The following is a 15,344-nucleotide window of genomic DNA, read 5'->3' as shown; positions in this document are numbered from 1 at the left end:
TCTCGCAAATTAGTCGCAATCTGTGCAATTAGTTATTTTTTAAACTTATATTTAATACTTCATGCAAGTGTTTAAACGTTAGATGTGATAGGGTGTAAAATTTTTGTGTGTGAACTAAACAGAGCCTTAGTAGAGTCTTCAGTGTTCACACAAAATGACTAACAGCTAGGCTCTATAGCTAGGTAGCTACCACACACACACAGATAGTATATATAGGGAGCTTGGTGAAGCATACACAAAAACAGTATTGATACATCAAGTGATCATCTCAGTGTTAGCTAAGCTAGCTAGTAGCTTTGATCAGTGGCAGCCAGCCATGGGGAACGGCAAGGTGTACGCGACGGTGGTGCTCATCAGGCTGATATACGCCGGGATGCACATACTCACCAAGGCCTCCTTCAACGAGGGCGCCAGCACCACGGTGTTCGTGTTCTACCGCCACGCCGTCGCCGCCATCTTCTTGCTACCCTTCGCCTACTTCCTCGAGATCAGGTATAGCTAGCTAGCAGCCAATGGGTTGTTCATTCAGTCTCTGAAACTGTCATGGATGGATGGAAGTGTTGATCTGATATGGTGTTCTTTAATCTGCAAGGAAGAAGCAGGCGCCGCCGCTGACGTTTCGGCTGTCTGCCAAGATCTTCGTCCATGGATTCTATGGGTATGTTGATGAATAGAACATCTAGTGTGTGTTCTAGCTGAAGAACAGACTGTTGTTCTGATTTCTGAATAAGAACTCCTTTGCTGAAAATTTGTCAGGATGGCCGGAACGATAAACCTGTACAGCATTGGCCTGAATTACGCGTCGGCCACCTCGTCGTCGGCCATCTTCAACATCGTGCCGGTGGTCGCCTTCATCTTGGCTGTCATGTTCAGGTCAGACAAGAATCAAAACAATCTGATCGTGTTTAGTGCTAGTAACAATCTGATCACTGAACTGACGAACATTGATTTCTTGATTGCAAACCAAGGATGGAGACTCTGAACCTGAAGAGCACCCATGGCATGGCGAAAGCATCGGGGATACTCCTCTGCATCGGCGGCGTCATCGTGCTGGCTCTGTACCAAGGCCCGGAGTTCAAGTCCTTGAACCACCACCAGCTCCTCCACCATGCGAGCGCCGCCGCCGCCGCCGCGGCGCATTCCAAGAAGAACTGGGCGCTGGGGATCTTCCTGATGACCACCTCCGTCGTGATATGGTCGTTCTGGACGGTGAAGCAGGTTACTAAACTAATCAAATAATCAATGGACGATCGAATGATCGATTAATCAGCTGCATATGTCGATCTTGTCAGGGGCCGTTGCTGCTGGAGTACCCGTCGAAGCTGATGAACACGACGCTGCAGTGCGTGTTCGCGAGCGTGCAGTCGCTGGTGATCGCGCTCGTCCTCGAGAGGGACTTCTCCCGGTGGATCCTCCCCGGCGTCGTCAGCCTCGTCGGCGTCCTCTTCACCGTAAGACTGGCATCGATCGATCGATGATTCGGCCGGTTGATTTCCAGTTCTTGTTCATCATTCACCCTTGAAATCAATGCATGAATATGTTTGTTAATTAATTTCTCATCAGGGCATCGTGGTGGCGGCGATCTCGTACTACCTGCAGATATGGGTGATCGAGAAGAAGGGCCCCGTGTTCCTGTCCATGTCGATGCCGCTCAGCCTCGTCTTCACCATGGCCATCGCCTCGTTCCTGCTCGGCGAGGACGTCAGCCTAGGAAGGTAATTAACTAAAAGCTAAGCGCTCATTCTTGATCGACATGAGTGACATGCCCTTCGCCATCACGAGGCACAAAGCACCAGATGCATCTATATTGCTCCTCTCGCTGTCATGATCCCTCACGCGCACACTTCGCATCGATCGTCAGATAGCGAACGTCGATGTCGTGATATATATCCTGACAAAGAGCTGATCTCTCTCTCTCTCTCTCTCTCGGTGCGCACAGCATTATCGGCAGCCTGCTGCTCGTCGCCGGCCTCTACAACGTGCTATGGGGCAAGAGCCGGGAGGAACACGGCGGCGGCGGCGTCGTCGTTGCCGGCGCTGGCACCGCCGGCGGGGAGAAGGATGGCGCGGTGGCTCCCGCCGCAGCCGACGTGGTGATGGCCAAAGTTTGACCGACACGGTGGTGCACCACGTGTCGCGGCGGCGTGGAAGCGATCGGAAAGAGCGAAGCTACAAGTACAAAGGATGGGGGTGGTGATGACCGGTGAATCTCGAATATCTTTTGCGGTGGCCGGGGCACGGGCGACCGGTGGTGGTGCGGCGGCGGCGGCGGCGGCAGAAAGGGTTAGGCTAGGCAAGCTAGACTACCCGGTGAAGTGGTGTACTCAGCTCGTGTCAACTGATAAATCTTTGTACTATTATTCCTGTTTTTTTTTAATACTAGTATAAGACACATGTGCTTTGCAACTGGATTTTTCACATTTTGGTCCTTTTAAAAAACTTATTTCGCAAAAAGACCCCTAGAAAAACTTATCCCAAAAATGGTCCTTTTTAGGGCGCCAGTGGACGACGGCGCCAGCCTCTCTGGCGCCGTCCCCCTGCCGACGTGGCGGGGCGATGCTGAGGTGGCTAGGGAGTGCGCCAGAGTGGCTGGCCCCCCCCCCCCCCCCCAAAATTTTTTATTTTTGTTTTATTTGTTTGATATTTTTTTCACGCTTAGGGACACACAAGAACCAACCATAGAAAAATTGGACTCAAATGGACGTAATATGTGACCTGTAGAATTTTTCCTCTCCTCTCCTCTCTCTCCGAACTAGTGCAAAGGAGAGATGTGCAACTTTTTTATTTTTATTTTATTTTTTGATATTTTTTTCACACTTAGGAACTCACAGGAATCAACCATGTAAAAAATAAACTCAAACGGACGAAATATGTGGCATGTGGAATTTTCCAAAGTTCTACCGAAAAACTTCTCTCCTCGAAAACACAATCTTGCAAGCGGAATTTGGAGGTTTTAATATCGCCGAACCCTGCAAAGCTAGGGAGAATCGGATGTAACATTTTCTGTAGATGTCCGTGCATATATTATTTGCCTGATTCAGAGTCCGTATGAGAAAGTTACGCCTATTTTAATAGATGACATATTTTGTCCGTTTCGGTAGAGTTCTAAAAAATTCTACAAGTCACATATTTTATCCGTTTGAGTTTATTTTTTATACGGTTGGTTCCTATGTTCTCCTAAGTGTGAAAAAAATATAAAAAAATGAAATAAAAATAAAAAAAATTGCATCTCTATGTACTGTTTAACTTATATATGTCATTTCATGTGGTTATATTTTGAATTAGATTAAGTAAGTTCATATAGTGGTAGAGTGCATTATGTTTAACATGCTGATCAAAGGGTTTTACTAAAGGAATTATGGTCTAATTTTAGTGAAGGTGCAAAGTAGACTAAGTGGTATGCTAGCTATTTTCAGACTTAGCTAAGTGGTAGTTCGAGTTAAAATTTTTTTTGTGGTTGGTTGTATCGTGATCCTAAGTGTGAGAAAACATCCAAAAAAATAAAATAAAAATGACACCGTTGCAACTCCATACAGAGAAACAGGAATAGAGGCGGCGGCGCCAGCATGGCTGGCGGCCTCCTCCTGCCACGTCGGTTCGCGTGCACCACGGTGGCAGGAGGACGGCGCCAGCCTCTCTGGCGCCGTCCCGTTGGATGACGGCGCCAGCCACTCTGGCGCCCAAAAAAGGACCATTTCTGGGATAAGTTTTTTCAGGGGTCTATTTACGAAATAAGTTTTTTAAAAGGACTAAAATGTGAAAAATCCAGTGCTTTGCAACGGACCAAAGTTGGCTAGATGAGTGTGCTTATCAATGGGCCAGGCCCACATATGATCGGGGATTGGCCGGGTGGGTGAATTATAAGAAAAAAAAACATGCACGAAGAAGCGGACAACTTGGAAAAGGGTGTGAAATTCGAGGACGACTTTGTTTAAAGTAGTATAGATGTAGACACGATTAAGGTTTTAACATAAGTTGCTTATTTATCTTATTTAAAACTAGCATTGCCATGTGCAAATTACGCGGCCTGTATTATTACAAAAGTTTTCCGTGCAATAATAGGTATGGTTTAGTGTTCCAAAAAATAGTGGACATAATTTCATACTTTATTGAGAAACAAAAAATTGAAAATGGCAATATAATTTTGAATTCTAGCCTAATTTGATCAAAGTTTATGCATCTAATATTCCTATTAAGATGATAATTATTTCTACATAAAGCAAACATGATGGCTCCTTTTAGTATTTATTTAACAATATACTACCTCTGTTTTTATATATGAGGACAGTGACCTTTTGACAAATGTTTGACCATTCGTCTTATTCAAAATTTTTGTACAAATATAAAAATATTTAAGCCATACTTAAAGAGCATGTCAGGGTTATGGATACCACATACCTAATAGTAGTTGACTAAATCTCGGCAGGACCCACTACATACCATGTCCTATACGGAAGCAACCTTCGGATATAGGATGAGTTCCGGATAAGGAAAGACAACCAGAGTTCTACATGGAAACGACAAGGACTACTCGAATTGTATCCATATTGGTTTCCCTAATTCTACTTGGACAAGGGGACACCTATGGGTATAAATACAAGCCCCCCTAGGAGGAGAGGGGAGGGGATCAACACCCAACACAATCAACATAGAAGCCACAACATAGAAGCCTACATACACCAAGACACGCCGCCGGATATCGACTTCAGGGATAAGCATGGCTAGTACCCTACGGTGTCTCCGGATACTGTCAGGAGAGATGAAAGCGCTATCTCTGATCTCGCCGGGCACGGATTCGAGTAGGAAGGCTACCCTGTTGTCGACTACGAGTCAGATCTTCAGACCGCCATGTCGACAACAGTTAGATAGGCTACCCCAAATATTGTACTGGTGTGATTATTATGAATAAGAGCAATACCGGCTTCGGCCAACAGGATGTAGGGTTATTACCTGACAATTCAGGGGCCTGAACCTGTATAAAAATCCCTGTCTCCATCTCTTTTACCTCAGTCTCACGTATATCCTAGTACCAACGATCCCCATGCCATGCAAATTCCGTAGTCGAGACATCAAACGTCGACAGAGCATTCTATGATAAATCAAGTCACAATAAAATAAATAATAATTAAACATTTTTTTAATAAGACGAATGGTCAAACATATCTCAAAAAGTCAACGGTCTCATATATTAAAAAACAGAGAGTATATAATAGATCAAAGATATAAAATATTTGTGGTACATATGTTTCTCTATCTTCAGACTAATATTGGCATTTTCTCATCATCTCCGATGGCATTCTTTCCCTTACCAAATATGGATATTGCATATTTGTGATTTTTTTTATTTTTTTTAGAGAAGGGTATTTTTTACTCGGCCTCTGTACCCAATCGGATATATGCAGCCTTTTTTTAATTAGGAACTTAGCCCCCAAATAACCCAATCTGAAATTCGCTCCTATGGAGATTTGAACTCAGGACCTTAGGTGCTACTCAGGTCACTGCAATCACTAGGCTATATTTGTGATAGTTTATAACTCATTCAAATAAGAAAATGTCACTTATTGTCCGCGCTTATTGATGAGATATTTTACATGATTACAAATTACTCCTCTTCACTATAGTTATTAGTTCGGATGGGTAGCACAATTTAGGAAGCTTCATTGTATCGTCTAAAATAGATCAATTCTAATTTAAATCTTATAGAATAAAACAGATACTTTTACTTTTTTTCCTGATTCACTAATTTTTCGTTCCGAATTTTAGCATTTTAGAGATTTAGTCTGGATTTTTCATCAAAAATCAATTATACTCGAGCTTTTTAAGTCCAAAATTAATATCACTCTAGTAGTCTTGCACGTATTGTGCTTTTGGCATTTATAAGTTGTATTTAGACATGGACTCTTGTTATTTTATATTTTGCATCGACACATGTTCTTTTTTTTACTCCTAGATTTATTGAATTTTATTTTATTTTGCAATTTTTATTTCAATCAAGTTGCTTCTTTTTATTATTTTCTACTACATTTTTTGTTAATCCATATTGTGTTCTATATGGAGTCTTCTTTTATTTTTATTTTTTAAAAAAGTATTCAAATGGGGACTCTTTCTAATATGAATTTCATATTAAATTGTATTTCTACGTTGACTTTTTTTTTCTTTTTTTTTAAAAAAAATATATTATTTTTAAAATTGTATTTATGCTCATATTCTTCTTTTTCGATTTTTGACTTTTCCCCTATATTTTTAAAATCCCAATTTGAGATATTATAAATTCTAATTGGACTCTCTTTTTTTTCGATTAATGTGAGAATTACCAGGGTTTGAAAGCAAACGAGGTGGCTTTTTGAAAAGTAAACGACATCATATATCTCTACCAATTTAAAATCGCAAGTCCTCCCTCCATCTATCCCCTTTCCAGTTTCCACCATACGCACAAGGGGTGATTCGTTCCTTTGTGTGTATGTAACCATCATAGAATCCAGTACTTTATTCCTTCTATTCTTATTCTCCAATTATATGGATCTAGCCTGTACTTTATTTGTAACACACCTAACTAATCTCTAATTATATGGGCCTGGCCAGGTACGAAGCAATAGCATATTTCTATCTTAATAAAAAGAGTGGAGTATTATTTTTAAGATCCGCATGCATGAAATGGAAGCTTTCATGATCAGGGGGTGATGATGTGATGGGTAATGCGTAAGACGAATCGGTGTAGGCAGTCGTCACTAACAGCAGGAGTACCTAGCTGCTAATGCCAGCTACTACCGTGATATAATGCTACGCTATCGTGTCTGTTCTACCTGTCGGCCATTTGGGTTGTTCACTAGCTTAGGCTTTGTGCTGGAAAAGCGTGGCCTAACTACTGGAGTACCAAGCAAGAGTGTCGTCCCAGGCGACGATCGAACGGCCCAATCACATTTAGAAAACCTGGCATCTTGACCTTTACGAATTTCGTAATGGAAAACCCGGAATTTGATGGACTTGACCAACGAGACATCGTTGCCGTCATCCCGTCACATGATGATCCTGCATTATGTTGGTATTCTTTTTCTAATAAAGATTTTTATCTTAATTTCTATTAGCATATTTTTCTTGCCAAAATTTTCTACATAGGAATTATTTTCAAAATATAAATAAATTTATGTTTTAAATCCATAATAATTAAAGTTAAATAATCATGTGCTAATGTTTTTTACGTGTTTGAATTTTATCTTTATCTTCATTATATACGATCACGAGTATTACTTTTGACATGGGGTCGAGTCGACAGATAAAACTTGTTCCCCTCTCGTTGTCGTGTCAGGTCGGCATCGGTGTATCTCGTCGAGGGGGCTATTTGTTTTGGTGGAGATTCTTGTTTGGAGTTTGGAGTCGATCTGGACCTAAAATTCTTCCGTGAACCGATCGATCAGGTAAAGTTGGAGGTGCTCGTAGTCAGTAATTAGTCACACGCTAAGATTACTGTGGAGCAATTGGATATCTAGCTACCATAGATTGATGTGCCACCCACTTAAGGCTTCATTCGGCCCACGTCAAAAAAAAAAAAAAGCTTCATTCGGCAGTTAGCTTTCCTAGCTCCTACCCCACTTTTTCGTAGGCACGCTGGACAAACTACTGTTTTCTTATAAAAAAGTTTATATGAAAGTTGCTTTAATAAAATAATATTGATTATTAAAAATGTATTTAATTAATCATACGTTATAAGTTACTCTGTTTTACGTTATAAGTTACTCTGTTTACCTGCATAGGAGGTTAGACACAGCATAAGGCCTAAGTGCCTGACCAGTTGGACAGAGACCTCCTAGTTTTTCATGAGTCGACCCAAATGCTTAATTCTTTTTTTTTTCTTTTGAGAGTGAAGCAGGTAAATCTGTTCTAGAAAATACATAAAAATGTTAGAGCTATTTTTTACCAGCTTCACAACTCTAGATTAATTTTAAATTTAGTGCTCAACCAAATACCCATAAATGTTATATATTTATATTGAGGTTATCTGGATTAACCATTTTTACTTGAAGGAGGAACGAATACATGATCGAGCTCCATCATAAATGGCTCGTTCGCCTACCGTTGAAAGAATAATTAACAATAAATACAAACACTCTGCGAGCACCCGTGTCAAATCTAAAATTTGAACTCGGGTAGGCTGGTTCCATTACAAAGAACCTAACCAGTTAAGCTACACTCACTTCGTTTACATTATTTATTTATCATAAGAGTGATCAAACTTCGTGTATCTCGAACAACTTCCAACCTGGAAGGCTGGAATGGTTGAATTGTGTTTGTCATTGTCATGCCATCAGCTCTATAACAAATGGTTGGGTGTCAGTGTGGTGGTATATGTGATGGTGGCGGAGTGTTGGTATGTGTGTATTTTTTTGGTATAATTGAAAAAAGAGTAAATTGCTTTTTTTTTATAATTGAAAAAACGAGTAAAATGCGGTTTGCACTGGCTTACTCCATCTGTTTCGTATTATAAGTAGCTTTGATTTTTTAGTCAAATGTTTCTTTTAGTTTGAGCAAGTTTATAGAAAAGTATCGTTGTATTACTAATACAAAACAAACATATTACCAAAATATATTCAATGCTACACTTAATGAAACTAACTAGTGTTATAGATGCTGCTATTTTTTTTCAAACTTGGTCAAACAAGAAAGTTTGACTAGAAAAAAAGTCAAACCGACTTAAATATGAAACGAAAGGAGTGTTTTTGTTTAAATTTGCGCCAGGTTTAGTAAATATGGCTTCCGTCCTACTCCATCCGTTTCACAATATAAGTTATTCTAGCATTTTTCATATTAATATTGATGCTAATGAATCTAGATAGATAGATATATAGTATATAGCAAAAGGCAAATTACACCGTCCTAGTTGGTTGTCTTCCGTCCTAGCAAAGCAGGTTCGCTTGTTAGACTTTTCGGAATCAAACCAAGACAGGAAATGGAACGCTATCATTGAAAGAGAAAGTGGAACGTTCGCGCGTGTGATTATTCACGAACGTTCGCGCATTAGTCGTTCCGGTTCCGCGTCTTGGGTGCCCGGTTTGACTCCGGCGCCGCGTTCTCCTTGATGCTTGTCGCCATGCTAGCGATGCAAATGAAATGTGGGACTTTCTTGATAATTTACTAATGTTCACGTTGTCACTCTACGCATCTTGTGATGAGAGAAGGGCGTTACTGAAACTCCAGCCAGGGTTAGCAAATGCGACGATAACAGGTCAAAATTTGTGGTTATATACCTATATATGCGAGCCGGCTTGAATTGGTAGAATTCAGTAAGATTTGCTAGAATTCGACGAATTTGAGCGATAGACAGTTTATAAACATTTCCAATACTTATCGCTGATCCTACCGGGATCACATTTTGGTTCCCTTCGAATTTGTAAAACTTTGAATACAAACCTATGTTTTGCAAATTATTACTACCATGTCCCAAAATATCGTAATTTCTAGCTATGCTTGTAGATATATTTTTATCTAAATTCGTAAGTTGTTATATTTTGAGACGGATGAAATAATATTTATGTGAATTCATTTTTCAAAAAGTATTTAGCCAAAAATTTAGGTGGCTTCAATCATTAAAAGCAAACTAGAAAGGTGCCCGCGCATCTTATATAATGTAATATAATGTAAGTGAAATTTTATTGCGGATATTTTTTGTGCGGGTGGATTTTTATTAAAATATCTTGTATTATGTTCTAAATTAAATTAAACTTATTTTGTGTGCTGTGGACACTGGTTATTCTATTTTTAATTATCCTTGCAATATATAAATTCTAAAATAAAATTACTTGAGATCATGCGGTTTTGAATTGATGAGAAAATATCGTGTCGAATCATTAGAGGTGGTTCATATGAGAAAATTTAGGGTATTTTAACTCGTCAGAAGGATATCATACAACCCCAAAAGAAATCCAATAATATCTTTTTTGTTTGATTGCATTTTAAAATTATATATATTTTCATTCTAACCATCCTTGTAAAATGTTTAATTTTTTTTTACTAAATATGGGTTTTAAATCCAGCAACATTTGTGCAATTTTCAATTTATTTTATATCCATTTTTATTTTTTTTCTTTTGGATACTTCTATGAATCATCCTTGAAATGACTTGATCTTTGCAATTTGGGACAAAAATATTAGTGCATATAACTTGTCATGTGGTAAAGGCATACATTCTAAATTTTTTCTCATGAAATATTGAAGTAATAGACATAGTATATTTAGCTAATCATCACTAAAGTGGATTGTCTTATAACAAATACATGTTTCTAGATTGTTCTACGTTAAAACTTTACAATGTACTGTAGCAAGTTTAACAAAAAAATAAAAAAATGGACATGGTCTTTAATTCCTATAAGGAACTGACTTGATTTATTGCTATGGCCACAGCAAGGTTATTCTACTGTTAAGATTCCTAGGTACAACCCACATGATTATCAATATGATGTTCAACCAACCACACTTTCTAACCTGTTGTCTATATTGCTAGATGAATACATGCTATAATTAGTGACTTCATAGATCATATGTGTAATTCGGACACTATAATCGTCTTTCTTAAAAGTATTTATTTATCTCCTAAAAAGATCATTTTAAAAGTATCAAGATTAATTTGTACAGGTATGTAGCCCTCATATGCATGTTAAGAGAAATTAATTAAGTTGATACAAAGTCGTTAGATGCATAACGGGATATAAGTAATAGATGGAGATCCATTTGTGCTTTTTTTTTGCCCATATGGATAATTTTAATTGTCAAGGAGATAAAAACAGAGAGAAGAATGGCGCACGCTGTACACAAGTAGGGAGGGAGGGAGGTTTGGGATGTTTTTCTAAATGATTAATCTAACAACCCAAAATAATGTGTCATATGTTTATATTGAAACTGATAGTTGGATGTTTTGTTTTTTTAAGAGCATATGTAAGATGTGTAATGAACTTTTAACACCGCATGCCGCAAAGGAGTGAGGGAAGGAGGTTTAGGGTGTTTTTTTAAAAAATATATATCTAATGACCTAAAATAATGTGTCAATCCATTCAAAATATGTGTCCATCGATTTATGTCAAATCCGATGGTTAGAAGTTTTTTTTCCCAAAATTTCTAAGATTTTTCTTTAATTTAAGAATGTCATATAGCAGCTTAGAAGCATTTATAAGATGTTCAATGGATTTTAACACCGCATGGGAGTGAGAGGGAGGGAGGGAGGGAGGTTTGGATTATTTTCTTATTAAGAAAATTAACAAATCGATACCGAATGCTTTGTGTGTTTTTAAGATTTTTTAGTATTTTTCTTTAATTTAGTAGTACCATGTAGCAGCTTAGAAGCATTCGTAGTATGTTTAAAGTTACAAAGCGAGAGCTGCTAGACCTAATAGGTGGAGCTCTATCTGTGGTTTTCTTAATGTAAAAATAATTTTGATTTTAATTTGTCATGAAGATAGCTTGTCGGTACCTACGCGATGGGGAGGTTCCGGATGTGTGCTTTTTTAAGAAAAAAAAAAGATCTAACCTTCTAAATAAAATAATGGATCACCAATTTAAATAAAAATCGATGGTCAGATTAGAGTGCCACTTGACAACTTATAAGCGTTTATAAGGTGCCACTTGGCGTCTTAAGTGTATTTGTAGGATAATAAACTTTTAGTATATAATATTTTTTTTCTAAAATTTCTAAGATTTTATTTAATTTAAGCATGTCAAAAAGCAGCTTAAAGGTATTTATAAAATATGTAATGGTTTTTAACACTGCACGGGGGTGGGGAGGGAGAGAGGTTTGGGATTTTTTATTAAAAAAATCTAACATCCTAAATCCATCAATTTAAGTACAAATTGAATTTCGGCTGCTTTGTATTTTTTAAGATTTTTTAATACTTTCTCTAATTTAATAACACCATGTAGCGATTAAGAAGCGTTTGTAAGATATTTAATATGACAGAGGGAGAGCTGCTAGACCTAGTAGTTGGTTTAATTGTATTTTTTTTTTGCCTATAAGAATAATTTTGATTTTAGTTTCTCATGAAATAGAAAATAACAAAGGAAAGATAGAAGGGAAGTACACGTACAGTAGATACGTACGTTTGTACGTTGGTACCGTATATGTTGGTTTCGGATGTTTTTTTTACAAAATAGATCTAACCGTACAAAACAGTGGGTCCACCAATTTAAGTAAAAATAGATGGTTGGATTTCTATTTATTTATTAGAGTGCCACTTGGCATGTTGAGAGCGTTTATAGGGTGACATTTGGCAATTTAAAAGCATTTATAGGAAGTTTAATGGATTTTTAGTATATAATAATAGATGTATCTTTCAGGAAAATCAAATCAATGTTTTCTACTAGTGTGTATCCAATTTTCTTACTTCCATTCCAAGTACATATCGGAAATACCGGGAGAACGACTTGTTGACAATGAATGCATCGTTTATAAAAAAAAAGTTAATTGGTCATACGTGCGAGCACCCATATTGAATCTAAGAATCGAGTGGGTTGATTAAAAAAAACCCTTACCAGTTAATTTGCGCTCACTTCGCTACTTTGATTGTAGTGTGGTGTTCATTGTTAGTATCAGAATATACTGATAATCTAGACGTGGCTCCAACAGAAAAGAAATATATCTTATTCATTGACCAAGTTTATGAAAGGCAAAGCAAGTCATAATATAACAAGGATGCATAATCGATCACAAAAAAAAAACAAAGTTAAAAAAGACGATATATGCACCGACCATCATGTTAATCACTTTCAAAGGTTCTTGCACGAATTCAGAATGTTACTCGATTGTTTCGACTTTTGACAATACGGGTTATAGCTTGAAATTTTTTCAGACGGTTCTCGCAAAAAGGATAAAAACAAGCAAGCGGAATCCTTCAAAAATCAAAATACGTCATATACTTTATACTCGTTCACACAAACCTTTTACACAGGAATTTCACATAACTTATATAATTCAATTAATTTCAGCAAAGCGGAGATATAAATTTCATTGTTGAAAAAAAAAATCCACATGTAAGCTTCTTCCATTTCAAAGAGACGACAATACGACATCTTCTTACATTTTTAAGAGGCGACGTCCCATCAAATTATCAACCTTATCCATGAGGAATGTGGTGGTAGGAGCATGCCCAACAGCTTCCTTTCTTGATTCCCTATCCTCAGATTTAGGAAATTTTGGTTAAAAATCGTCTCCAACCGAATTCCTATCCTATCTCCCAATAGATCTGGTTCTCAACTCTGGATATATCGTACCTCACTTCTGGGGAGCGAATTTTATTCCCAATCGCGCTCATCTCTCCATCTCGCGCGCGCACGGCGAAAATGTTCTCGCCCTCTTCCTCCTCCTCGCGACCTTGTTCCTCCGTGGCAGCGTGTAACATTCCGGCCCAGGGCTTAATAGAATTAATAGAATACTCATATCAACAAGTTGCAACTTCTTTTTTCGGAAGCCGATCTCGAAAGAACTCTGAGGTTAAGCGTGCTTAGCTTAGAGCAATTTCGGGATGGATGACCGATCGGGAAATTCTTCCCGATTGCGCATGAGTGAGGACAAAGTGTGCAGAAAAGACCTGTGTTGGTTTGTGAGAGAAGTCTATGACCTATACCGGATGTAAGCGGGCCCGGCCCCGGCCTGGGAGAGGCAGGACGTTACAAAATGGTATCAGAGCTGACCTAAGCGGGCCCGGCCCCGGCCTGGAAGAGGCGGGACGTTACAAAATGGTATCAGAGCCAACCTAAGCGGTTTCACAGGCGCGTGTGTCGCAGTTGCGCAGGTATGGTGCGCATGGCTAGTGTGGACCCGGAGTGGTCACACAGTATGGCACATGCGCTAGCACTGGACACACGGACGTGGCCAAGAGGGGACGCCTGGGGTTGATCGACGGGGGCGTCGATCTCTCTTAACGGGGTGAGGGTGTAACATCCCGGCCCAGGGGTTAATAGGATTAATAGAATACTCATATCAACAAGTTGCAACTTCTTTTTTCGGAAGCCGATATCGAAAGAACTCTGAGGCCAAGCGTGCTTAGCTTGGAGAAATTTCGGGATGGGTGACCGATTGGGAAATTCTTCTCGATTGCGCATGAGTGAGGACAAAACGTGCTTAGCTTGGAGCAATTTTGGGACGGGTGACCGATCGGGAAATTCTTCCCGATTACGCATGAATGAGGACAAAGTGTGCAAAAAAGACTTGTGTTGGTTTGTGAGGGCAGTTTATGACCTATGAAAGCTACCGGATGTAAGCGGGCCCGGTCTAGAAGAGGTGGGACATTACACAGCGCCATCAGCAACAGGCTCTTCCATGGCGGCGGCGGCCTCTTCCTCGGCGGCAGCGGCGCCAATGACATCGTCCTCAACGGCGGCGGCGGCGGCGGCCTCTTCCTCCGCGACGTGGAGCGCATCCCCACCCCCAAGATCCCCGCCACGCCCGTCCAGGCCTCCTAGATGCTGTTCGACGTCGCCGAGTCGGCGCGGCGTGGCGCGGCCGGAGGAGCGCACCACCGGGGCGGTCACTCCTATCAGTGCTAATTCCTCCTATATATATGTAGCAGTTATTTACTTTGTCCAGTGTTAATCTAGATACATTGCATCCATTTTGAAGAAATGAGACATATATGAACTAAATTTCATTGCTGTACACTGCCTTGGTTGTGTAGAGAAGCTTGTTGTTTATGTGCTGCAAGCAAATATAATGGTTTCAAGCCTGTCTTTCATTCAATCATTTATTTGGCATGAACAGGGAAAATGGATGGAAGTGGGTATTTTACAAACTTGATAAATGAGGGTGGTCGTACTTTTGCTGCTTAAATAGCTGCTGTTGCTGCTTGTACTGGTGAATGCTGCTGCTGCTGAAATTTCTGCCTAAATAGCTCTTGTTGCTGCTGTGTGATGGATGCTGCTGTTGCTGCTGCTGGTGGTGGTGAATGCTGCTGCTGCTGTGTGATGATGGATGCTGCTGCTGGTGGTGAATGCTCCTGCTGCTGCTGCTGATATGATGCAGGAATTCGTGCTGCTGCTGCTGCTCCTGGCATATACGCAGCTGGAATGTTGTTGCATATAAGTAGATTGGCGTTGAGGAGGGAGATCGGCGTCGAGGCAGGGAGACTGGGGCGACGTCGGGGCGGGAGGTGCGCCAGGAGGGGAAGGTGCGGCGAAGGCGCCAGGAGGATATCGCGATGGTATTCCGTGATCGCACGATGATGGGAGGAAAACGGGAAAATTTAGTTGCTAGTTTAACAGAAGGCACACTTTTAGTTTTTTGAAATTGAATTTAGGCCTTCTTTTGGAGGAAGGAGTTCTATCACATTCTATTTTCAGTTTAAAAAACCTAAAAATCAAATTTTAGA

At 39.7% G+C, this 15,344-nt stretch overlaps 2 protein-coding genes across 2 annotated transcripts; one reads left to right on the top strand and one right to left on the bottom strand.

Annotated features, from left to right (window-relative positions):
- The first annotated feature begins 218 nt into the window (after positions 1–218).
- LOC4343425 (WAT1-related protein At5g64700) lies at positions 219–2,406 on the top strand. The gene is made up of 7 exons (XM_015790041.3): positions 219–492; positions 593–658; positions 757–873; positions 969–1,218; positions 1,293–1,451; positions 1,564–1,715; positions 1,940–2,406. Exons 1-7 carry the CDS (start codon positions 317–319, stop codon positions 2,109–2,111), a joined length of 1,092 nt encoding a protein of 363 aa, XP_015645527.1. The 5' UTR covers positions 219–316; the 3' UTR covers positions 2,112–2,406.
- An 11,862-nt stretch (positions 2,407–14,268) lies between these two features.
- On the bottom strand, positions 14,269–15,029 carry LOC136357442 (uncharacterized). The gene is made up of 2 exons (XM_066312703.1): positions 14,829–15,029; positions 14,269–14,532 (listed from the first exon to the last, which is right to left on the bottom strand). The coding sequence occupies exons 1-2, from the start codon at positions 15,027–15,029 to the stop codon at positions 14,269–14,271; spliced, it is 465 nt and encodes a 154-aa protein (XP_066168800.1).
- Between the last annotated feature and the right edge of the window lie 315 nt (positions 15,030–15,344).

The sequence above is a fragment of the Oryza sativa genome, chromosome 7 (assembly GCF_034140825.1).
Source record: "Oryza sativa Japonica Group chromosome 7, ASM3414082v1".
Classification (NCBI taxonomy): Eukaryota; Viridiplantae; Streptophyta; class Magnoliopsida; order Poales; family Poaceae; genus Oryza; species Oryza sativa.
Note: the sequence above shows the minus strand (reverse complement) of the source record. Positions and strands in the feature narration are given on the sequence as shown.

Excerpts from the sequence above, each read along its gene's own strand:
- LOC4343425 (XM_015790041.3), top strand. The coding sequence starts at position 317 with ATGGGGAACGGCAAGGTGTACGCGACGGTGGTGCTCATCAGGCTGATA. Across the intron at positions 493-592 it reads GCCTACTTCCTCGAGATCAG|GAAGAAGCAGGCGCCGCCGC; the intron begins GTATAGCTAGCT and ends TTAATCTGCAAG. Across the intron at positions 659-756 it reads TTCGTCCATGGATTCTATGG|GATGGCCGGAACGATAAACC; the intron begins GTATGTTGATGA and ends AAAATTTGTCAG.
- LOC136357442 (XM_066312703.1), bottom strand. The coding sequence starts at position 15,029 with ATGCCAGGAGCAGCAGCAGCAGCACGAATTCCTGCATCATATCAGCAG. Across the intron at positions 14,533-14,828 it reads AGCAGCAGCAGCATTCACCA|GAGGAATTAGCACTGATAGG; the intron begins GTACAAGCAGCA and ends ACATATATATAG.